Genomic DNA, 26,306 nt, shown 5'->3' on the forward strand with positions numbered 1-26,306 from the left:
CCACTCATCATGAAGGCTATTTAACAGATAAGCCGACTAATATGTTTGAGTTTTGAGAAAGGAAGAGACAGAGGGTGACACAGACAGAAAGACACTCTTTCGTACAAAATGCAAATTTTGACCTCTGGGGAAGCTAAGGGTTGATCTTATGCTGAGTCTAAAGGCTGAGTCTGCAGTTAAACTAGAGATAAGTCTCAAAGAAAAAAAAACAAACGTCATTTTATTATTTGATTGGCTTAAGAACAATATCAACCATTCAAACAACACAATAAATGGTGTGTACTTAACAAAGACCTTAGTTAACTTTTGAAAATAAAACTAAAAAGAAATTAAAAAAACCTTAAATTGTTCTGATTTTGATAATGGAATGTGGGTACTCTTGTGAATATATCTACATGTTCAGTCATTTTAAAAAAAAGCATAATTTCTAAGACCAACTAAGGCCATTCATGTCAGCTTTAGTTGTCAAGACGTCTGTCAAAGAACAAAGCCTGCGTGTTTAAGTTAAACCTCCTCCCACTCATGAACACATGTAGCTCATGCCTTCCTCTTTGAGTTCTTCTGCACCTTCTCTCTCTGAGTTCCTGTTTAGTCACAGCAAAGCACGGCAGGCGTGCTGAAGACTACTCCTGTTGTTACCGCCGTTGTTCAGTCTATGTAGGCTGATAGAACTTGATGCTGAAGGATGTGGTTACATTTCCACCTCTATTCATCTTAAGTGCAGGATTACACTGCAAGGACATCGGTTCCATCTCAGCCCACACATTGATAAGAGGCAAAGAAATCATGGGAAGAGGATAAGAACTCCAGGTAAGTGTTGCCTGTGGTGTATTCCTGTATCGTGTTCATTTCAATCTGAGCTCATCTAGCCTAGGTAAAGAATTAAACGCAGAATGACAAGGCCAAGTCTGTGGACATGATGTGCAGGTGGATCTCATGATTTGCTTAAGCTAGAATCAGAAAAGTTTTGCTTCCTCACATGTTCACACGTGAAGACTCCCAATGCTCCATAAAATCCAGTTTTAAGACAGATGATGTTCATAGCTGAGGATGTCGGGTGGAGACTTTTACTATTAACAGATTTTGAGCAGTGAGGCATGCACGATATAGTCATTCTGAATCTGTCATTTGTTGAATGATATTAATCTTTGAAATACACACAGTCATTTGTCAGCATTGGCGTTCTGTTATTTTACATGGTTCTATTACTTAAACGATTTAGAGTTTTATACAGTACTGTACACATAAACTTTGTAACAGACGACTGCAAGACATTCACATGGGCTTCCTCTGTGGTGAACGGTCACATGTAAAAACAGTGGCTAAGTCAGAGATCTTATCACATTCAAGCAGCAGACTTATAGCAGCCGCTCTAGTTCTCACAGAAAGCCCCTAAAATAATGTGGACTTAACATGATAGAAAATATTTTTCTTCATACATGCACATATAAACATGAGGTCTGCAGATTGCAATCTGGTTGCAAAATACAGTCGATCCCACAAATACAGTTCCATCTGTGCAGAGTCATATAGTTTGGATTCAGTCAAAGACCTGTTTACTGTCATATATTCATAATATTCGATGCATTGGACACATATTTCCAAATAAAGATGGAGTATAAGCTTCTATGTGCAAATATCTTATACGGCCAGATGAATTTTACTTGCAAATTAGTTTTCTTTTTAATACTGTCTATAATATTCAAATGATATATTTGGTTTCATTTCCACCATAACATAGTGCATTGTTCAAGTTCATAGTCACTCTGCAAGAAGTGGCCTTCAGTGCATAGTTGACAGGAGCAAGTGTTATAGAACAGCTCTTAAGTAGAGAGATACTGCACTTCTCCTTTTCATGTTAAAAACAACATCCGACAGAAACTCTAATAATACGTACATAAGGAAGTTCATGTTTTTAGGCATTCTTGTGTTTGTAGCAACTTAAGGGAGATGGATAATTATGTTTTTGCTTAGTTAAAACCAAGAGATGGTAGGATTGGTTCATTTTGGCAGAAAGATTAAATAGATTTTACATACTTGTGAATATCTCGGCACAATACAGTACAATCAGTCAAACCGTCAGTCAGTCAGTCTATAAATAAATAAACAAGCAAGCAACATCACACAGTTGATGCAACTGTAAGTTGTAACTCCTTGTCACAAACCTTCAGCTGAGTCAAATTATAGGTTCCTCTCTTTTTGAATTCCAGTTGATCTAAAATCTGCTGGAAGATTGTGCAACTAGAGACTGGAAATGAAACTGGATCAAAGTTTCAGTGGTGATGTTCATCAGTGTGTTTATCTTTGCTTTTGAACACTGTGGTCAGCCCATAAAATGTCACCAGACAAAGCATATTTGTGTTTAAACTGTAGGAAAGTTATAATAATGTATTTCAGTGCACTTCCTAAGTAGCGCTAATGTCGATTCCCAATAGTCATTTTCAGGCACAGTGATTTTCAGTTTTGGGGGTAATGCATTAAAGTAATGCAAGTTATGTAATCAGATTACTTTTTTTCAAGTAACTAGTAAAGTAATGCATTTTTAATTCACAAGAAAATATCTGAGTTACCTTTTTCCCATTTATTGACTGACAAGTCTCCTGTCCCCAGGAGAAATCGGAAGTACAAAGGTGTTGTGTGTACTGTGTGAACATGAAAAAACAGATTTAGTATTCATCAAAATGAATTAAAAGGGGGAAATGCAAACTCAGAATATGACACAAACCTGTAATAATTAAATATGTTAACGCAAATGTATCTACAGTAATCCCATTTTTTTTACCAGTGTCTTTGCTGCTGACCTTTGATGATTAAGTTCAATCATACTAATAAGCAAAAATGACTTTAGATAAACTAACAATTGTGCTTCGTTGTTTTTTTTTTGTTTTTTTTTTGTTGCTGAGGAGTGTTGAACCTTCTTCTCCTGTGTTCTACTGTACAGACGTGAATTTACTTTTCCTTCAGCCTGAGGTTTATTAATTACACTTTTTGGTGAAAAGGGCTTTTACATTTGCTATAAATAGAACCACTACTAAAAACAATCAAGCCCTGCTCATATTTAAAAAGTAACACGAAAGTAATGCAAAAGTAACATAATGCATTTCTTCACATAAAAAGTACTTACAGTAAGTACCGTAATTGGATACTTTTTTGGGGGTTAACACAATACTGTAATGCATTACTTTTAAAAGTGCCCTTTTACACTTACTGTACATACAACTCTTCGATGACACTGGTGTTAGAGGCTGTTATAACACATGTTTTTGTCAGCCAACTTATCTTTGTTCAGAAATCGTTAGGTTTGAGTCATAATTTGAAGTGAAAGTGGCTCCTTTGTAATCAGAGCGTTGGCTGTGACTGACATGGAAGGCACACTGTAGCTGTTAAACCTCTTCCTGTTTGTATGACAGCAGGGTTCATATCTTTTCTATGAAAATTAATATTCCTCACTGTTTTTACCTGTGAGCTCATCACACCTGCATGTCCACCTCTCCAAATATAGAATGTGCTTTATTTATTCTACATATTTATATTCCAATGACACACTCATTTATATGCTAAATACAGCATATAATCAAATACTTGACATGCCTTTGGCAGCATCATATCAGATATTGATGATGAAATGAAATCAGAAAACAAAAATTCAGTTTTAAACACAATGGTTTCAGAACAGCAACATTCGGATATTCAAAATATTTACAGCATTACATCGTTACACGGGCACTTGTAAATTTCACAATATGGGGATATCCACACTTTCACTTGATAAATAGAACGTTCATTGGAATAAAAGGATGTTCAGACTGAAACTTTTCTGATACCTTTCTAAAGCTGTTTTTCCACCATCTTTCTGTACAAACAAAAATTGTTGTATTAGTATATATATATATATATATATATATATATATATATATATATATATATATATATATATATATATATATATATACACACACATACATACATACATACATACAGTACAGACCAAAAGCTTGGACACACCTTCTCATTCAAAGAGTTTTCTTTATTTTCATGACTATGAAAATTGTAGATTCACACTGAAGGCATCAAAACTATGAATTAACACATGTGGATTATGTATGGAATTATATACATTAAAAAAAAGTGTGAAACAACTGAAAATATGTCATATTGTAGGTTCTTCAAAGTAGCCACCTTTTGCTTTGATAACTGCTTTGCACACTCTTGGCATTCTCTTGATGAGCTTCAAGAGGTAGTCACCTGAAATGGTCTTCCAACAGTCTTGAAGGAGTTCCCCAAAAGATGCACTTGTTGGCCCTTTTGCCTTCAGTCTTCAGTCCAGCTCACCCCTAAACCATCTGGATTGGGTTCAGGTCCGGTGACTGTGGAGGCCAGGTCATCTGACGCAGCACCCCATCACTCTCCTTCTTGGTCAAATAGCCCTTGATGCCTTCAGTGTGACTCTACAATTTTCATAGTCATGAAAATAAAGAAAACTCTTTGAATGAGAAGGTGTGTCCAAACTTTTGGTCTGTACTGTATATATATTTAAGGGGTTAAATAATGTGAAGCAGCAAAAACTAAACAATGTAGAAACATTTTTATAAAAAAAAAAAAAAAAAAATGTTTTCATTTACAAATGTAGACCACTAATTAACCAATAATTAAAAGTCCTTAATTGCTGTTCATGCATGATTTTTTTTGTTTGTTTTATGCATGCAAGCTTATCAGGGTTGCTTGTTTCCTTGGTTTATAGAACACATTTAACCTTTAGTTTGTTTTACACAAAATACGCTGAAATTGAGGTGAGTGTGAAGTTCCCACAGGTACTGCACCATTGGAGGCTAAAAGGAAAGAATAGAGTTCCTCATTTCCGCCTAGACAGGAGAAAATCAGCATCCTGGTTCTGGTAAATATTGCTCTGTGATAGATCCCCTGCATCCTAGTGTATCTGTTTAACTGGGCCACTGTGTCAGCGGCAATATATAAAAAGGAAGCACTTACCATTGAATGTTGTCACCATTGTTCGCCTGCTGTTATTTCCTAAAATGATCACGACGGGGGGGGTTGGCCTTATTGTTATGGGAGGGAGGGATGTGGATGAGAAGACTCTGGGCTCAGAGGAGAAGGCGCATGGGGGATATCGGTCCCCATCAATCAGAGTCTCCACACAATGAGCTTCGACCCCCTCGCGGTGTGGGAGTCCATCATAGCGGCCGATCGCACCACAACAATGGAGTAACACCTGTTTCCTCGGCAAGGCTCGGGAGCAACCTTCCTGTACAGGGCTGTTGGAAATATGTTCAGGAGAAGGAGCTGAGATGAAACTTCATGCCGGGTTGCAGTGTGAACTAGAATCAGCTGAGATGAAGGGAGCATCTCATCAGGGATTGTTTTATAGGTCTGGTCTTAGATGTGGAATTTAGTGTCCAATGTTGGAAGTCTGAGGTTTTATACTGTGTGTGGCATTGTGATAAAGTAATGCTATTTTTTCTTTTAGAATAAAAATAGTGGGATCCAAATTTTGAATGCAGCATTGCTGACTCAGGATAATGTACTGTAAAGGCCAAGGTTGCATTTCACTGATTTTGTTCGTAGTCTGTGCACCTCAAATGCGTCTTTGCTTCACATAGGAAGTTTGCTGGGATTGTGTTTGTGTTGCCCAGATGAAATCATCCTCTCACATAAGAGGATGTGAACACATCCTTTTACGTGTCAACAAGGTCACTTCCACATTTTCAGAGGTTGCAAAATGAACAAAAGTCTACAGGCGTCTGACTGACTGACAGCTGCTGGTCACTTTGTTTGCGCCAGTTTATTCCTATATTTTGCCACTCAGACCATTGATGCAGAACTGATGTAGAACAGTGGCTTTAAACCAAGGGCCTAATCTAATTTTCACAGGGGCCGCAGGATGACTAAAATATTTTCATTAATGAACTATTATTAATATAATAAACATTATAAATGTTGAAAACAGATCAATTCAATGGAAATCATATTTTACCCCACTGCATTTAAATTGATCTTTTTTTTTTTTTTTGTGGAATATTTAATATCAATGCTCCCAGTTTCTGTTATTAAAAAGTTTGAAAATAAGCAACTTCGTCATAATCACAGCATAAATAATTATATCATAGTCTATATAGTTAAGAATATTGTGAAAATGGGGGCTTTCAGTCAAAATAATAATAATAAGAAGAAGAAAATATGTTGATGTCATGTTTTTAAATAAGAGCCTTAATAAAAAGTAAAAAATGCAAACCCACCTTCTCAATCCATATTCAAGTTTTGTGTTGAGACTATTTTAGTGGAGACTAAGTCAATTCATACAAAGGTATATTTTTTCTCTTTTTTTTTTTTTTAACCAGAACTGAATTTCAGTGGATTAGACTGAGGATGGTTTCATGTGGAGTTGTTACGCAGTAAGTTTAACTTAGAAATTAGATAGAGGAATTAACTACCACTGTCTCTGTGTACAAATACATTCCCCGTGGTTATGCCAAGTTAGACATGTTCCTGGATCAATATCTATTGATGATTCTGGATCAACATTATTGTCCAAAAATATAGACCCAATCCCTACCCCGAAACCTAACCCTACCCATAATTTATTCCTAAAATCAGAGGGAAATGCTAGCTGATTGACAAGGGTGTAGAAGCACCCCTGATTGTGAGCCTAAAACATATATTTCCTGGAAATTTATATCTCTATTCTGATTGGTTGATTGGGATATTGATCCAGGAATATGTTGTACTTGGTGAAATCACGCTCGCTGTACAAATTTAAAGGATTTAAAGCAAAGTTAAGATACAAATAAAGAGTCAACATTTCACTTCTGGGTTGTAATTTAATTTGCACCTGAAACCTGTTGCCACCTGGTGCCACTTTCTATTAAATTAGTTTTGTCAATATAATATCAACTAAGTTTTCAACAGTTTTGCAACACTGATTGTTCGCCTTTATAATGGAAACAACAGTCATAAGATCAGTGATGAATTAGTTCCTTCCAGGCAACCTGGCAAGGCCACAATAGAGCTCCATAAAGTCATTAAGGCTAATATCAGGCTGTTCCCACTACTTTGCTTGCAGGCCTATTGTTGTGCTTAAAACAAGTGACCAGCATAACACTTTAAGGATAACCTTAGAGTAAATCAGAGTGAGGCCATTGTTATTACTGCTTTAGGTTTCATTTTTGGCAACTTGCTGTATTTGGTCTGAGTTTTCCTTTGAGTTTTTAACTTGCTCAATGACTGACAGACCAATGTGGGTTTTGTAGGCTTTATAGTTAAAGTCAGAAAATCCCCCTTAGTGACCACAGTGAAATATATAAAAATAAAATAAAGAAGAAGAAGAAAAATCTTGTGGTGGATAATGATTGGATTAGGAGTTACATTGACAAACCTAGCATGAATATTCTCTATGTTTTATTAGATCAGAAAAAGCTCCTGATATCAGATAAGCAATCAGCTTAATATTTTCAACACTGTTCAGCTTTTTATAAATTGAAGAATTGAAAGATATGCCAAATAATAATCTGACCATAAGCATATGGAGTTATCAAACCTTAAATTGAAATGTTATTATTATTAATATTAACATGTATTTATTTATTTATTTTCAGAAAAGCTTTCAATCAAATCATTAACTCACAAAACACATTTTAAATCACAAACAAATAATCAAACACGTTGAATTGAGATGGTATATCTTGGCGTTGCTTGTTTCATGATGAAATGTACGTGGACCTATTGATTCCCCATTACAATAGTTTGTACAAGCAACAGATCGTATGTGTGCTGTGCGCTTCTCAGTTTATGCAAATTCGCTTGATGACGCATGACGCTCAATGGGCCGCGCTCGGCGTGTTAATGCAACGTGATGTTTGGTGAGTGATGAGTCTTGTATATTTAAGTTGTTTACAAGAAGCTCTGTCAAGCAAAAATCTTAATTTTAGTGTATAATCTATACTACTGGTCGCTTGAGTTTTGGGTTTAATGACTCAGACTTAATATCTCTCTTTGTGTTTGTTTCATGGTTTGGGGGATTTTTTTTTGATATTGGGGAAGTTTTGAGAGAGACACTAACAACATAATACAACGTCTAATATGAGCCACACTACATTACATTCAGCTTGATTTACTGATATAATGACCTAAAGACCTTAATTTAAAGGGGGGAATTTTTTATAATTTATTATATATTTATTTTTTCATTAAAACTGGGGAGACAAGTGGAATGACCAAAAACGACGCTTTAAAGTTGTTTGCACAGAAAAACAATGCAAAAGCAGCGCAATGCAAAAATGTGTTTTAAAAGTGTCTTAATATTTTTAATGATTCTATCTATATCTCTTTCACAGCTGCACTTTTTATAAACTGCTAATATCAGCCAAACTTTTAGCAGAACTAGTCAAGTTGCTCATTTAAAACTTAGTTACTTTGGTCAGTTAACGTCCTTTTATTATATATATATATATATATATATATATATATATATATATATATATATATATATATATATATATATATATATATATATATATATATATATATTTGCTGTTTGGAATTACAACTTATATAATGTATGCACATCTTTATTATTGCTATTTAGATTTACAACTTATAATGTATGCGCATTTATGCATTTAGAATTCTATGAGGTTTGTTCCATTATCCTTGATCTCAGCGTTGCATATTACTCTATGTCTGTTCTGTTTTTGTTAAATGTGAGGCAAAATCATCACAATTAAAAGAACCAAAGACTTAAACTACCTTCAGTCTGTGTGCATTGAATTTATTTAATAGACAAGTTTCACAATTTGAGTTGAATTACTGAAATGAACAATCCTAATTGATTGAGATGCACCTGTATGTGGTGGTGTTTGTTGCTAGGTGGCAGGTGCCATACAGTCCATCTAGCAGTAAAGGTCAGGAACTTGAAATGTTATCAGGAAGAAAAACAAACAGTTAGCAGCTGTGGCATCCCCTTAATAATCCCTAAACCACATAGTTCTCTTGAAATTCTCGGACACCAGGCAGAACATTTTCCTAAACCTCAATATCATTTACAGACATGCAAAGGATGCTGTGTGTTTACTTCCCTGAAGAGAGACGAGCATTTGTTTGTCTGTGTAGATAACATTACCTGGAATTTTATTGACACAGGATGGTACTTCATTCAGGTTACACCAACTGTGTTATTAGATAGAGGGTGAGTGACACCATGCAACATTTTTCTTGACTGATTGGATTTTAAATATGAACAAGCAGTTCCGTCATCTTATGTAATAGTTTTTTAGTGTCATATTTACAGATCATATGAAGGAAGGCATTGTGTATATTTTTTCCCCACTGTTTCAGTAACATGTAGAATTTTACAGCTTCCTTTATATGAATTTAGTTGTTTTGTTTCACAGTTACAATCAAGATGCAGCACACCTCGTGCACAGAGGACCGGATCCAGCACGCTCTGGAGAGATGCCTGGATGGACTCCGGCCGTCAGAAATCCTGTCACAATCCTGGAACGGTAAGGCCCCCCACTGACCCTCTACTTTTGTTTGCCATTGCTGGTTTTCGTTTCAATTTTCTACTTCTGTTTTGTACAATTTGTATGTGTGTGTTTTTCCTTTCTCATTCTTCTCATTGGTTTTCAATTGACTTAATGCTGCAGACAGGGAGATTTGCCTCTGAAATGGGCTTCTCAGTGTTAATTCACACAAATAATTATATACTGTATGCGTGATAAACTTATAGGTCAGTGATGCAACACACTTTTTTTTTTGTATGCATCTATTAATTTATTCATGCTCAGTCATAGCAATATGCAGAAATAACACAGCACAGGAAATAATATTAAAGAGAGGATTCCTGCAGACCCTCGTGACTGTTGCAAAGTCAGAATCTCGTAAAACAACAATACAAACAGTACATATGCACAAATTCAGGTTTTAAACAAAAAACGGAAAGGTCATATATAGAATCTTTATCACTGTAGTTGTGTATTTGCTTTAGTTATTTTATGAATCGGGGCACTGACAAACAAAAGATCACACTGTGATGAGCATTAGAATGTTGTTTCTGGACCGAGTGTGACACTGTTGATAGATGCAGAGAGAAGGTGTTATTTTCAAAGAGTGTTTGAAAGGAAATGTATTGTTTGACACCTTCAATTAGGCAGGAAGTTAAGATGTCCTTCGAGTAAAGCAGTTGTTATCGACCACTGCTTATCTTTTTAGTAGTAAAGCTGCAGTTTGCCTTAAATATCCAGTTCAGCGTCATTCTACATTTGTGTAGTTTTGAGGTTGCACACAGTTCTGTCACCTAACCAGTGTGATCTGCTTTTAAATTATACGCTTCAGTATGTTCTTTCTCACAATTCTGACCAGATCTGCACATCGCGGTTTAAAGCAGGGAACCCTTTGACATCTCCGCATCAGGGATTTCAGGGGAATACTCAAGCTATCGTGTATTTAAGCAGCCCTTTCATGTCTGATGTGTGTGTTCAGATTAATTCCCGCCATCAATGTCTGTTTGACTCATTTGGTGTTATTGGGGTTGTGCAGTGGTTATATGCATATCATAGGCCGGGGATTTGTTTACTAGATATCATGTTTATTTGAGGTATAAGGCATGCACATTTGTCCCAGTTTCGCAATTAGGGTTCTAATCCTGGTATGTTTCTGCATGTTCGTGCAGCTGGCTGGTGTATGAACCGCTGGAGTCTAGAAGAGCTGGTTAAGAGGGACCCGGAAAATTTTCTAATTCTGCTTCAGCAAATTCTCAGAAAAGCCAGAGAGGTGAGTACACATATAGACATACCGCTAACTAAACATAATGCTAAACCCACAGCTTAGAAGTGATACTTTGGTGATCAATGCCCTCTGGGTTGAGCTCATTCTGCCCCCTTGTGGGCTTTGCAGGCTATGACAGATTAGATTGCATCTGTTCTATGCTGAGATATTGGTTTTGTACATAATTAAATTAAGTTCAGCAAAAACGTATTTTAGGGTTTATCTTATATTATGAATTTTAAGTTTGTCTGGTAATGCTGTATATCTTTCTCTGCTTGTTAAAGGTTCAGCAGGAGTGTCGGTATGAGCTTGTGGCCCCCTTGGCTCTCATGTTTGAGTCCACACTTCTGCAGGTACATTTTCATGGACACTGGGTTGATTAATTTTACCAAAGCTTTGATAATCAGAAACTAATAATCATGCATCTAATTTTACTGATCTAATATTGAGGACAGTGAAACTGTATTTAATATTTGTGTGCACCTATTAGCAAATATTGAATGCTTTTCAGTGTTAATTCTCACAAATAATTATTCGTATTGCAATAATTTTGATCAAATTGTGTGAAATTTTAATCTTCATTTTTGTCATTAAAATAGGGAAATAAAGTGGTAGGGTTTTGAAAAACGTAAAACATTAAAACTTACATAAGATGAAGAAGAAATATATACAAACATATACAGTGTATATATATATATATATATATATATATATATATATATATATATATATATATATATATATATATATATATACAAACATATATAATATGTTTATACATTTATGTAAATACGAAAATTTTATATATATTATGTATTTACAATATTTCTAATCTACAGCTTTATTTTGTAGCACATTACAGAAATTCATGCACATTTTCAGATTTTAATTTAATTTGAAAAGCATCATTCAGTGGACTTTTAAACCCCACAAAAATAGCTTTAAGCCTCTCAGTTTGAGACTTATCTCGTTCACCCAGAAGCTAATGTTCATGAAATCACAAATGTGTCCGTTTTCTCTTTGCAGATGCCTCTTTGTCCATCTGAAGGAGAGATTCTGACAGAAGCCTGTGAAGTGTTTCATGACTTTCTGGCATGGCCTGAACCCTACTGTAGTGTGTGTCGGAACCTGCTCTCTACTTTACACCAAGAGCTTAGAGCTCCAGGTACAGTAGCACATCCACATCAACAAACACAAGCTAACCTTTCATCAGTCACCATCATGCAGCTTAGACCCTTAATAATGAGCAGCTTTTTAACCTGAGCCCCAATCTACATATTCATAGCATTAAACAGAAAAGTACTGTACTTCTTCTCAGTGGTTTCAAGAAGCATTGCAGCTGTTTTTCAAAATAAGTGCTGCTCTTTGTTTATCAGTTTTAAGAGCACGCGTAGTCCCTTAAGGATTACTTAACTTCCCCTCTAACTTCAGTGCTTTCACTAAGATTTTGTTTTGTTACATAATGTTGCAATCTGATGAAATAATGTCCTCGTGTGCATTTGCTTGTGTCAGGTATTTCGTACCACAGGTTGGTAAGAGAGGAACAAGGCCTTGCCACCTCCAGTCAGCGTTCTAAGATCATGTGAGTGTGTTTCCAAAGAAGCAGGAGGAAATCCTGTTGTGTCAGTTATTGCTCAGCCCTTTGTGATGGCAGTTTTCACCTCTCGCTTCCTTTGTCAGTTCTTGGATATTCAGAATTTTATCTTATGAGATTACTTAGCATCATAGGTTGGGTCCAGTCAAATTTATTGCAAATAAAATTGTTTGTTTGTAATTTATTTGTCGTATGAACACAATCTTTAGCCTAGTGTTTAATTAACCGATTCGTGTTTAATTATAAGGAATTGTTTAGACAATATTTCAAAATAAATTCCTATTAATAATAGGTGTAAATAAGCAATAATAATAACAAATGTTTCTTGAGCACCAAATCAGCATAATATTATGATTTCTGAAGGATCATGTAACACTGAGTAACTCAAAATGCAGTTTTGCCATCACAGGAATAAATGACATTTTATGATATGAAACGGTTATTTCAAATTTTTAATAATAGGGTCTTACAATATCTTACAGTATTGCCATTTTGCTGTCTTTTTGCATTGGTGAGCATTCTTTCAAAAACATTTGAATCTCATTGACCCCAAACTATTAAAATGATAATGTAAAGCAGGGATCTTCAGCTCCAGTCCTGGACGTCCTGTCTCAGCCAAGTTTAGCTTTAACCCTAACCAAAGACATTCATAACAAATGTAAACTTCTTCTGTGGACACAAGCAATGTGTTTTATCTGTGTTGCTGCTACACTACAGTGATGTTGTCTGTTGTTTTCTCTTTTGCAGTACGGTGTTGTTGATGAACCCGGCCGAGGTGCCTGCTGAGTTCCTGTCTGTGGCGGAGCAGCTCAGTGGAGCAGAGGTCTCACAGAGAGAGAGTAGCATTACACTCATTAAACACAGCTACCAGGCAGTGCTCGGAACTAAATACCCACTACAGACCATCAGCAGCGCTCTACAGGTACACCACACTGTTCCACGACGCCTGAGATGATGTTTCCTGCTTCAGTGTGCTCCAAAAAACTTGCCTTGATACAGAGCATTTGTGCGTCATACTGAGTTTGTGTGGATGTGTTTGTATCACCTTGTGGGTGTCAGGAAGTGTGTGATCTGATTGGTGGGAGTGGGGTGATAACGGGATGTGAGACCAAAATGACTCCTATGTGGGTTGATGGGTGGCTAATGGGGAAGAAATAGATTAATTTGAGTGGGAGTAATGAAGAGGGGTTGAGGTTGTTATATTAGTTTTGCTCGCAAATGGTGAAATCTGTTGTAATTATGTGAGATTACTTGGAATCAGGGGTAGCTTCATTTGAAACACTGATAAACATTGAATTCTGACTCTGAATGACTTGCAAAAACTTAAGAGGTTACAATACGTGACTAAGTTGGTTCCTTTTCTAGTGCCTTAGTGATGATGAGTTGGCACAGATCCTGTCCACAGTGAGTGATCTTCTAGAGTCTGCAGCAGTCATGACGGATATAGCTAAAGCTCAAGAACAAGTCAAGGGCGGTCTGGAGGCGCTGCGAGAAAAACTGGGCATACCAGCCTCCAACGGCAAGACTTCAGATGGTACAATCTCACTTCCTACTTATAGCCCACCTCACATTCATATTTTTTAAAATTCCATTTCACTTTCTAAATCAGTGGTTCTCAACCAAGGGACAGGACCCTCAAAGGGGTATTAGCAAACTTCCAGGTGGCTCAAATTAGAATAATCATGATGGAAATGCTTAAAAAATGGTTGAATATTTTTGATTTTTATTACAACAGGAGTACCAGAGGTACATATCAGATTAGATAGGGCCATCAAATTTTGTCTTGGACAAACGGTGCTTCATGGAGACAAAGATGACCATCAGTGTCATTCTTATAGTAAAATGAACAATTACTACATTATACCATCAATTACTGTTGTAGAATAGGGCATGTTCACAAATCAAGGTCTATATTGAAACAATTTACAGATTCTGATGGGGAAGACTTTGACTGGCCTGCACGATGCTCCAGTTCATTGACCACCTGACCAATTAATTTGAAACCTCCGGTATAAACCAGGCTCCATCACTAATCACCAGACCTCACTTATATTCTGTTGACTAAAAGCGATCAAATCCCTGTAGCCGTGTTTCCCAGAAGAATGAAAGCTGTTATAAACCGATTAAAGCCAATGGCTTTGAAATATTTAGTTGTCAACAACCTTTTGGCCATGTGAATTGGTGGTCTGTGTCTTATAGAGTTTCATGGTTGTAGCTTGGTGACATACTACACTGTTTGTGTGGGCAGCAGTAGTACATATTACCTGGCACCAAGTCCTAGAAACTTAACCGAGATGGATGGCCGACATGAAGCAATAAAGCTAAAGGCATGATTTTTCCTCTTGGGAAACAGTGGTGTGTTGGGTTTGGAGTAAGCTAGTGATTAATGACAAAGACTTTGTTGTGTTTGTGCCGTTAGGGGTTCTTCAGATGCTCGGCCTCCCAGCAGCCAAGTGCTACACCTTCCATTGGGACAAGGATAATTTTGGTAAGACTCTGATACCAAGCCAGTCCGATTTCTTTTCTGCCCTGGGCTTATTGAAACATTTGTTTGGCTATTTTGGAATTCTTAAACATTCGAAGATTGCTTTCCAGTCACTTCGATTTCATTGAAAATGTCATGAGGGGGTTTCATGAGTTGGAAGTTAAACCTCCAGCTAACAGTAACACTCTGAGTCACGATTTCCATCTTGTTTTTTTGCTAGATGTTCTAAACGACCTTCTAGAAATGGAGTCTGAATTGACCTTATCTCAAACATCTGAGGGTATGGAGGAGGATGATGTTGACAACGTTGATGTGGAAGATGATGAATATGATGACATGGAGGAAGGGTTTGTATTAAACGGTTGCACTGACTATCGGGCCTCGACCTTTTCCACGGTCTCCTCGCTTTCCACGGCCTCCAAAGACTCCATGTTCTCCACTCTCTCGGTCGCTTCCTCCGAATACTCTCCCCTCTCCACACTCTCCTCCTCCTCTCAAGCTTCAGGCACTGACAGTGACTTCTGCGAGGACGCAGAGGAGGACAGTCTGAGCACAGCGTCCGTGCCCAAGTCCAAAACAAGTGCACGGTTTTCCAAGCGCCTCTCGCGACTCTTCAAACCTCGCGGCAACTCTCTATGTCGAGCTAAAAGCCTGGGCAGCCCTGAGGCTAAAGAATTAGTTATAGCTGTCCGCTCTAAGAGATCCAATTCTCTGCCACAGCAAGTGCGACTGCGGAGCTCTGAGATAGGGTTCCCAGTGCCCCCCCTGTCACAGCTGCAGTATGTTTGCTATAGAAGAAGACCCATTCTGAGTACTGATGATGTGGAAGGGCCTCCAGGGGCCACGATTCTCCGAGTGGTGGTGTTCGGTGCAGATCATGTGGCAGGAAGAGTTGCCCGTGCCTATGGCAACCTAAGAAAAAGAGAAGGAGACTGTCCACACCTGACCAAGGCTTTCAGGATGAAGTTTTTCTTTGTGCCTGTAAGAAGGGATTCAACTCCAGCCAGTTTCTCCACAAGGAACTCTGGTTCTTCTCTGCAGTTGTCAGTGAGTCCAGTGAAGTCAGCCGTCTCTAACACTGTGAGTGAGATCACAACACTTGAACCTAAAGTATACTTTTTGCTGGTATTCTCTAGTGCCTGTGACATAAATGTCGTCACCCAGCACTGTACATGCACAGCTCAGTTTGGCTGCATTGTTTAATTGAATTTCAAACCAGTTAAATCAAATCTATGTATCCCAGCCTGGCAAAACTGGTGGTTTTAGTGCGGTTTTGAGCAAAACGTTTAAATTAAGACAACCTAATGGATATGAATTCTTGCTGCTGGTCTGAGCTAACTTTAGATCTCTGATACAGACCTACATTACTTACACACACTTTGAAGTCAGAACAAAGATGATTTTGTTCTCATTGATTGTTATTGCAGACGTTCTTGAAATACTCATGTAATATTTTGATGCAGAAACATTGGTATTCATTTGTCAACAGGATCTCAGTGTGAATGGGACGGAGGACAGCACTAATGATATAGCCAATCTCCTGGGAATGCTGGATCCCTGGTATGAGCGGAACACTCTGAGCCTGCTGGAGCTTCCGGTTAATGTGGTGTGCCAGGTGATTCTTTCATATCCACACACAGACTCATTCACATGAACAGAGCGTGCATACAAACAGTATCTAAACAAACAGTATCTAAACAATCAGTACGAAGAACAGTAAATCTTTTGTTATATGCAAGCTTTTGACACGGCATTCATGCACACACTAAAAAACACAATCCATAAAATCACTCGTTTTAGGAACTTGTGTGTGTGAAAGTGTTTTTCACACCATGGCCCAAAAAAAAAATGTCCTTATCAAATTACATATGAAAAATACATTAATGTCAAATGTTCTGTCCATAACAGCAAACATCAAGGATTGAGTCGGACTTGTCTGAAGGTGCTGGTGAGGGGCGTTTACCGATATTTGCGGACCTGGTGCTCTATTACTGTCGTCATGCCGCCCGCCCTGCACTCATTCAGCTCTATCAAGCAGAGGTGAATCTAAAATAAAACATGCCATTTCCTCGATCTGTGGCAGTTTCAGTCATCGACTTGAAAACTGTAGCAGAAAAGTTACATAGACTTTTGAGTTATAAATGTATTCTTTCTTATAGCGTGTCAGGCAATATGTGGGGCTCCTTTCTCCAATGTGATGTGGATTCTGTTTAAAAAAAAAGTGTACTTTCAATCAGATTTGTTAGTTTCCCTGCAAAAAAAAAAAAAAAAGTTTTTGTAGACAAATTTGTAGATGTTGCTTGGTGTTAACTAATGATTCCACAGTGTTTCATTCATCTTTTTTGCACTGTTTTGTAACTTGTCTTGCATCTTATACTGCCATGATGCAATCCAGTGGTTTCATGAAAGTTTAAATCTCACTCTTGGCTGTAGTTGACACTGGCTGGAGGGGAGAGACGGACTGAAGTGTTTATTCACTCTCTGGAGCTCGGACACACAGCTGGTACAAGAGCCATCAAGGCCATGGGTGAGTACAGACACACACCAGCTTATCAAAACAAATTAGTTTTGTCTTTGAATGGTCTTTTCACGTCATCTCATGTTTGCTTAGAATGCCTTCCTGTCAACAGTTTTTTTTAGTTTAGTATATTGAAGCAATCACAAGTATCATTTTCCTTTCTTGTGTATGTGTGCGTGTGTGTGTGTGTGTGTGTGTGTGTGTGTATATATATATATATATATATATATATATATATATATATATATATATATATATATACACATGCATTCATATATATATATATATATATATATATATATATATATATATATATATATATATATATATATATATATATACACACATACAAACATACACACACACACACACACACACACATATATATATAAAGCACTCCACAGCGCTAAAACCAGCAGTGCATGTACTTCCAAGTAACCCACCAGAATAAAAGCTTGCTGTTTTTAGGTTTGAAAATGTTAAAAAGGAATATATGAAAAAGGAAATATTAGCATTTTATTTTTAAGTCCTCTGTTGTATTTTCCAGGTGTACTATAAAATTATTGTATTTTTATTTAATACTCATTTTTTAGATAGTTATATTTAATGAGTCACGCTATGTGCAGTGAGCACCAAACTGAGTCTCCAGGTGCTTTCATGAGAACCAGACAAAAAAACTTATGCTCACCCCTGTGTGTGTGTGGTGTGTGAGTGTGTGTGTGAGTGTGAAAGTATATATATATATATATATATATATATATATATATATAAGCAGATTTTCACTTCTCAGAAGTTAGACAGAAGCAGCTTAAAATTCAGACTAATCAAACATTTTATTTTTTTATTTTTTTTTAGGAATAAGGAACATTTCAGATCCTGTTCTGTATTGTGTTGTATTGTTATGGTGACTCGCTTGTTTTCTGAAAAAAAAAAAAAATCAAATCTGTTCTTATTTTTCAGGTGCTGCAAGTAAGCGTTTTGGCATTGATGGAGACCGTGAAGCTGTTCCTTTATCACTTGAAGTTACTTACAACCAAGTAAGATGAAGCATTCCAGTGTATTGATGAATCATTGATTTCACAAGCATGCGTTTCTCATTCATCCCCTCTCTTTTTTTGAATTGACCTGAAGATACGCATCAGTGGCAGAAGTCAGAAGACGAGGACCGAGAAGTCCTGCACTTCTATAAACCTGCTAAAGGCCTGCAGGAATCTTGAGGAACTAGGTAGAAAAGAACTTTGATCCTATTATAGACAGAACTCCTTTAGATTAGGGCTGTCAACGGTTTAAATTTAAATGTAATAAATTGCATGTTTTTTTTAAATAACAAAACAAGAAGATGGCATTAAAATTTCAATCAACTTATTCAACATTGGCTTTTTTTAACGGGGACTGAACACCATAAACATATTTGCACATGCTCAAAAGAATAAATATAGAACCTTCTCAACTAAAAAGAACCTTATCAATGTTTATGCCTATAAAAATAATCGCAGGGGTATTAACAAAACATTATAATCAATCTTTTCTTGTTGTTTAGATTCTAAAATGGAGTGCCTTCATTTGACAATGACAGAAGTGCTGAAGAGACAAAACTCTAAATCAAAGAAAGGCTACAATCAGGTGAGCAGGAAGGAAGTATGGGAGTAAACTGAGATGCGGTTTAAAGAGCCCGACACAAACTTAGCGCAAACACCTACAGTTACTCTCATGTGGTTTCTGCAGCAATGTGTAGCAGTCGACAAACAACAATTTTTTTTTTTACCAAGAGCAAACATTTTGGTTTTATTTACCTGTTTCTGTACCAGTTTACTTGATACGGCTCATGTTTTTACACTTTGGTGTCAGTCGTACTTTCATTTTTACAGTGTCCGTGGTTGCTCTTCGGTTCAGTTACACCACACCCTGACTGTACTTCATCTTGTTTTGTATTGTTTGAAAAGGAAAAATACTGTCGGTTACAAATTTGTTAAACCGATGTTTGAAATAAATGGAGAATAGAGAAAGTCCTGAATTTCATATGGAAATATGCATATGCCCTGTGGCATGAACAGTTTCAAAGATGATAACGTTGTTAATATAATTGCATGGATTAGGCTCAAATGTTTCTGAATATGGAAGTCATTTGGGTGATTCGAGTTGCAGTATTTTTCAGAAACTATAAAACTGTTGTTTGTATTCCAGCAACTGACCACCACACAGGTAAAGGTGGATAAGGTTCAGGTTAGTGGAACTTCCAGCACCACCTTCGCAGTTTGTCTGGACCAAGATGAGAAGAAAATTTTACAGAGTGTGACCAGGTATGGGTTTTTCATTTTTATTTAATATAATTTTTTTTGGCTTTTTTATGTTTATATTTGGCAAAAAAGGAAATCAGACCTGTTCTGTGTCAGTTGAACCCATGAGCTTGGCACTGGTAGCACCGTGCTCTACCAAATGAGTGACAAGAACATATAAAATCACATTCACTTTTACTGGAGTAATACATCAATACGTTTGTGTGCTTTGTTTACCCCTGCTGTCCAGTGTAAATTCATTATTTTTCATTTATAGGAGGATTCGTTATTTTATATATATAACATTTATTCAGCAAGGATACATAAATTGATCAAAAGTGACCGTACATTTAAAAAATAACACATTGTAATAATTATTTCAAATAAATGGTGTTTCTTTTGAACTTTCTATTCAAATTTATTGAAAAAGGTTAAATCCCTATTTCCACAAAAATATTAAGCAATATTAAACTGTTTTCAACTTTGATCAGAAACATTCCTTGTGCACCAAATGAGCGAAGGATTTGTGAAGGATCACGTGACACTGAAGGCTGTTGAAAATCCAGCTTCGCCATTTTAATTGACATTTAAAAAATCCATTAAAATAGTAAACCATTATTTTATATTTTAATATTTCACATTGTTGCTGTTTTTAAAATGAAATAAATACAGCCTTTTTGAAAACAATATTTATTTAAAGTACTTTTTAGTTTTGTGTTTTAACGTCGAATATTCCTTGCATTAAGCCAGCAAAAAAAAAAAAAGAGGAACAAAATCATGAAATGTCGTCACCATGCTTTCCTGTGAGATGTAAATGAGACTGAAAGTTACTCAGTGACCACTGCTGTTTGTTACAAAGAAAAAAAGGGTCAATTCTGTCATAGAGTTGTCCAAGAGACAATGCAAATATTTGTTCTAAAAGTACAGTTGTGTAGCCAACAACTGGTCATTTGTTTTCAATGCATCTGCCATTGGCAGTTACTATTAGGATGTAAACTCCACTGAATACACTGGCTTGAACAACCCAAAACCTTTTCTCTTTGCAGGTGTGAGGTATCAGTTTGCTATAAACCGGATAGTTTGACTGACTGGACGAAAGGAAGGGCGTTCTCCTCTCAGACTCAGCCTCTGCAGTCAACCTTCTGCTCTCTGCTTTGTCTCCCCGTTGCCACTTTCAGTGGACCTCAGCCCTGAACCCAGAGACTATGCTTGACCCTAGGAGTCCAGCCTAATAGACGTTCATCTACATAGTTTACCACTTCCTCTTGTAAACTACAACTCTGCATATCGACTCGCAAAAAAAAAAAAAAAGCTAAGATACACTTTTGGGTTGAAGTGCTCTTTTATTATGCTTGTGAGCATCATGTGTATGTACAGTGGGTGTTGTTTGCTTCAAATTTCTGAGATGAGGATAACTGGCTGTTTAGCCTGAGGTACATCCTGCTGAATATAATTCACTGGACAAGCTGAGACAATCCTTGTGGACTTATGACCAACACCTAAATCAGGTTATGAATCAAAACCTGAGTCATCCATAATTAAAGGTTTGGTACTTTGAGAGGGATGTTATTACTGGATTGATCTGGAACTGGGCTTGTCCTGGCTTTTATACAACCAGCAAAATACTCTTGTTAATGAACATATTAACCACCATTTAAATAAGCACTGTGGACGATGTAAAAATATGTTTGTATGTATGACAGAATTATTTTATGTAGCTATAATCGAAATTCTCAGGATATATATATATGTCACACACACACACATTCCTTTACAAAGTGGTGCCTCAGATTTTAGTCCTTAAAAATCTAATGTATTCTGTGATTATTTTTTGTAAATATTTGTATATCAGATTAGTATATTAGATTTTTGCTGTATTGTGACTTTTTAAAACAGTCTGAAACCTGTCTGCTTTTAATACCTCTTATTGTAGTTTGGTCTGTTTGCCAGCAGAGGTCCTTATAAACTAGTTCTTGAGTTTTATCTTGTGGCTGCTGGAGGCTGAACAGTGGTGAATCAAATAAACACCTCCATCACTGGCAGAGCAAAACCCAAACAGTTCAGAAAATGTGCCATGATACTGGCACTGTTTGCACGTGCAACAAACTGAATCTTTTCATTTCTTTCTTTCTTTCTTTCTAACATGTTTATATCTGTCCTCTATAGAATGATCTGAGTTACTGTCGAAACAATCGTTTTCTCCTCTGGTTGCGTTTGAAACACTTTAACGTTGTATATATTTTAACAAGATAAGGAAACAGAGGAGTACAATGTACATATTTATGTGTTTTTATTAAAAAAATCTATTTTGAGCGAGTTGAGGGATTTTACTCTTTCTCAGGGGCAGATTGTTTTTAAATAATGTTTGTTGGACTTTGTAAATACATTCTATTTGTGATAATACTACATTTTGTTTTGTGACAACTTGATGGAGGGAATGTTGTGGGTACAGACTAATGACCAGTGCTACTGAAATGTACTGTACACTGTTATGCAAAATGTCTTTTTTTAACATTTCTGTCATCCTGGCATCCCAGAGAACTAAAGCGGTACTTTCCATCTGGCTTGTATTAATAAAGTGCATTCAGTGGCTTTATGTTTGTACATTGTAACTTGTCAAATTAAAATATATATTAAATAAAAACACTTTCAAATTAAATTACTACTTACAAGCCAGTGTGTTAATGGTTACTTATTGGCTAACAATAATATTTTTGGCAAGTTTCAACAGTATGCCAACTTATTTTAACACATTTCATGGAGGTTATTTTTTAACGAGACAATCATTGCTTTTAGCATAAACTTTAAATGCTTACTTTTGGTTTTTCCACTACAGTGGAAACTAGTTCTGCAGTTTGTAGAGGCATTCTCATGATCAGATGTCAGGCTAATCGCTAAACAATGGCACCTCTGTATGATAAAACAATCTTCCTTGAGGAGGGCAGTTTCACTCGGTATTCATGAAATATTAGCCTGTTCGAGATGTTATCAAATAGTGTTAAAAAATGTCACAAGATGACTGTGCCTATTAAAAACAACCATTGAGGAAAAGCTTGAAATGTGTTAGGAGCATATAACATTGGATTATGTCAGTTATGTTCAAGTTCTTCTTGAATAAATAGTTTCTTTGTCAATAAGAAATATTAATAGAATGATTCTAAAGTGATTTTTGATAGTTGGCTCTGGATGCCTGTCTTCCCCCTAACCCTCATGGACTCATCAGCATGTCTATTCTTATTAAAAGTAATAATACTACTAAACTAGTACATCACAAAAGCTGTCAAGAACATGTCTGAAACCAAAATACAGTAAAAAAAATAAAAATAAAAATTGCTTAAAGATATTGAAGCTCTTTTTAGGATAAATTAGATTTTGTTGCATTATGATATTATTTTCCTAACAATTTAATGCATCGCCCCAGTTCTTAAATTATACCTTAAAACAGCAATACTCATTGGATGTAAAATAATGATCTAGACAGACTCTCAGCCCATACTTTAGTGACTAATTCTGTAAGTTACATTGTTATCCCAATAGGTGGCAGCAAGTGATTGGATTTATGAATCATGAGTCACTGAATAATTAATTCAACCCTTTCTTTCAAAATGCTGGATCAGAGCCAAGAAATGGTTAATTGGAAAAATTAAAGCGTTTTCTTGACAGTGATTCTTTAATTTCTACCATTGCCACTCATGTGCAGCATTCTTTCGTTCATTTGTCATGTGAAAACTCTTTACAGGAAAACATAAGCTGAACTTTGACCGTATCGATCGATGTCTCTTGCTGCCATCCTCCATACAGGAAAGCTCAGAGGGCAAGTTCACTTGTGCACCTGCAATCATACTTATTCACATGTATTAATATCTATATCTGCAATAGCAGATGATTTTTACAGGATTTAGATTATTATTATATCCTGTTAGATAATTATGTATATGGTAAATAAAAGAAGAATATTATTTAAAGAACTTATAAATTATTGATTAGAGAACCCAATACATTAATTGCGTGTTAGATTATGTGAAAAAAACAGCTTCTGATATGTTGTTTGGAACATTCAGATGTGTTATCTACATATAGATATCTGTGGCTTATGTTCTGTACAAGAATGCAGACATGAATAGTTTGCCTTTCAAGCCGTTGTGTCAGTGTCATAGGCTGCATACAAGAAACAGAACTGATCTGATAAGAGCTCCTTAAAAACAAGCTTATTTTATTTGTATCCTTCATCTTTATATGTAAAAATTATCAGTGAAAAATTATATGTTATGGAATAACCAGATACTACCTATACATGCAAGAACCATTTTTTTTTTCTTTACGTGAATACGACTTCAGAGCTTCAGTCATTTCATAGCAAAAAAAAAAAAAAAAAAAATATATATATATAGATATATAGATATATAGATATATATAGATATATAAATTATACATATTGTAAAGGTACCACCTTAAAATGTACCATAAAACAAGTCTCAGTGTTTCAGTTCATTTAATTCTGTTTGTTAAAAAAGTGTGGTTAATGGTTTAGTGTTAATGGTACTCTTTTCGAATGGACTCTAAATGGAATGGGGAACCTCATTTTTTGCGGGAAGTTACTCAGTGTTCTAATTCCTGCTGCTCTAACACACACCCGTTCTCAGGAAGAAACAATATCTCGTTTGATTTTTTTTCTCTGTGTGGTCAAATAATTACAATAACACTGATGCTAAAAAAAGACTGAGTTAATAGTCTCCTGCCATGTTTTGAGCCAATGTTTCCGGGTTTGTATTACTTGTGTGGAAGACACTAGTGAACGATTTGGTACTTGTGCCGCCTGCGAAAGCAGGATGTAAGGAAGATATCATATACATAATGTTATATAACTTAACAAAACACCTGAATTATTAAAAAAAAAAAAAAATCTTTTAGTGACATTTTTTTTTTTTTTTGCCATGGTTTATTTCTGACCTGGATGTGAAATAGTTGTGATAATCTTGATATATCAGATAAAATCATGTGCTATTGTTAATGCTCATACAGTTTCAGATACATGTAGAAGTGAATTAGGGAGGAAGACTGAAACCAGCAGAGTTGTTTTTGTGAGTGGATTTATAGGCCTGCATCATGCTTCATGCCTCAGATGCCTGTGGTTTGTTTCCTATTCAGGTCAGGAATGTCTGTGCTAAAGTTGTGACGTTTCAGTCTGTCCAAAGGCATATTTTTGCTATTGAGAGGCCAACTTCATTGTGTATAAAAATAGAGTTTATTACGTCACAGAGTCTTTGACACATCATGAAATATCTCAGTATATAAATCAATAACTCTTTTGTATAAGTCAAGCGACTGTGATTCATACATGTTTTCTGGTACAATTCATCTGGAGTGATTTATTTTACCAGTATTCTCCAAAATATCTCAGAAAAAATAAGCTCATACAGGTTTTCAAACAACACGGGGGTGAGTAAATGTTTCGAATTTCCAATATATTTTTCATATTCTCTTGGAAAGTCTACACAACCAAATATATAAAAATTGGTTTTGTTGGTCAAGGTCATTGCATAACAGCAACTATCATGTAACGGTGTACTCTAAATGATCTGAGACAATAGATGACTTTAATATTGAGCGACTGACCCACTTCACACTTCTTTCTGCAGACTTGCCTTGTCTTCTGGCAGGTTTACTAAATATTCCTGTGAGTGCATAAATCTGCCTTTGGCTCGATTGCATTTGGCCAGGATCATTTAAGGCAGACCTCCGTCCCCTTACACAAACACATTTCCCAAGGCCAGAGACGTAGACCGCTTCCTTATATTGTCTAGCAGTGAATGCAGGATATCTGACCAATTAATACTTCATAACTGTAAAACAACTTTCCGGGGCCTAGTGTTTATTTCAATATAATAATATATAACTTTTTTATTCGCCTTGTTTAGGTTTACACTTAAAGGTACAGTTCACCCCAAAAATGGAAAACACATTTAACATAGATAACTGCATTTGTTAGCATGAACAATGAAAATACTTCTAAAGCATGTATTAGTCTTATTAAATGTAAATTTCTAAATTACTTATGCATAATTAAAACCGAACGTAGTATCTGATTATATTATTTAATAAACCTAAACTACCAATTAAATTTTGTTTTAATTGACTAATGTTAACAAAGAATTATAATTACTGCAACAAATGTATTGCGAATTGTTAGTTTATATTAATTAACACTAATATTATGTGTCAAATAATGGGACCTTATCATAAAACTTTGGCCTTTTTTTCTATAATAAATAGTCAAAAAAAGTATAAGACAACACCATGACTACCACTGCATGAGCAAAAAAAGAAAAAAAAGGAGTAAAAGTCATGCAGGTTTGCAATGATGTTTGCAATGATGGCAGAATTTTTTATTTTGTTTGGACGTTTTGGTATTTATAGTCTATTATACATATGCAAGGAGCTGCAAAAGGTTTTCCTCATTTCTGTTTGTCTGTTATCTGTTCCAAATATCTTGCTAGCAGCCAATGCCCAGTTCTTACTGCCTGGTCTCATTGTTAATACATAGTTATTAATAGGGGTGCTCCGATCACGATCGGCCGATCGTTATGCGCATCTCGTCAGTAAAGCCGGTTCTCTAATCAGCGGTTAATTCCATCAGGTGCATGATTTCACATA

General features: G+C 36.0%; 1 protein-coding gene across 3 annotated transcripts; it reads left to right on the forward strand.

The window, feature by feature from the left end:
* Nucleotides 1-578: 578 nt before the first annotated feature.
* On the forward strand, nt 579-22,324 carry LOC128015506 (phosphoinositide 3-kinase regulatory subunit 5). Of its 3 annotated transcripts, none has more exons than XM_052599380.1 (18): nt 579-810; nt 9,405-9,515; nt 10,685-10,785; nt 11,064-11,132; nt 11,806-11,944; nt 12,292-12,361; nt 13,121-13,295; nt 13,739-13,907; nt 14,793-14,861; nt 15,079-15,938; nt 16,348-16,473; nt 16,767-16,898; nt 17,292-17,385; nt 18,337-18,413; nt 18,508-18,601; nt 18,917-18,999; nt 19,561-19,676; nt 20,699-22,324. In XM_052599380.1, exons 2-18 carry the CDS (start codon nt 9,416-9,418, stop codon nt 20,844-20,846), a joined length of 2,622 nt encoding a protein of 873 aa, XP_052455340.1. In that variant the 5' UTR covers nt 579-810; nt 9,405-9,415; the 3' UTR covers nt 20,847-22,324. The 3 variants fall into 3 exon arrangements, with proteins under 3 accessions (XP_052455340.1, XP_052455339.1, XP_052455341.1); XM_052599379.1 differs by lacking the exon at nt 579-810 and adding an exon at nt 7,709-7,874; XM_052599381.1 differs by lacking the exon at nt 579-810 and adding an exon at nt 8,752-9,199.
* The last annotated feature ends 3,982 nt before the right edge of the window (nt 22,325-26,306 follow it).

Source organism: Carassius gibelio, chromosome A6 (genome assembly GCF_023724105.1).
Source record: "Carassius gibelio isolate Cgi1373 ecotype wild population from Czech Republic chromosome A6, carGib1.2-hapl.c, whole genome shotgun sequence".
Lineage (NCBI taxonomy): Eukaryota > Metazoa > Chordata > Actinopteri > Cypriniformes > Cyprinidae > Carassius > Carassius gibelio.

What these genes read in the sequence shown, in the direction of transcription:
- LOC128015506 (XM_052599379.1), top strand. An exon ending in TTCTCAGAAAAGCCAGAGAG is followed by an intron (nt 10,786 to 11,063) that starts GTGAGTACACAT and finishes TGCTTGTTAAAG; the next exon opens with GTTCAGCAGGAGTGTCGGTA. An exon ending in ATTTTACAGAGTGTGACCAG is followed by an intron (nt 19,677 to 20,698) that starts GTATGGGTTTTT and finishes TTCTCTTTGCAG; the next exon opens with GTGTGAGGTATCAGTTTGCT.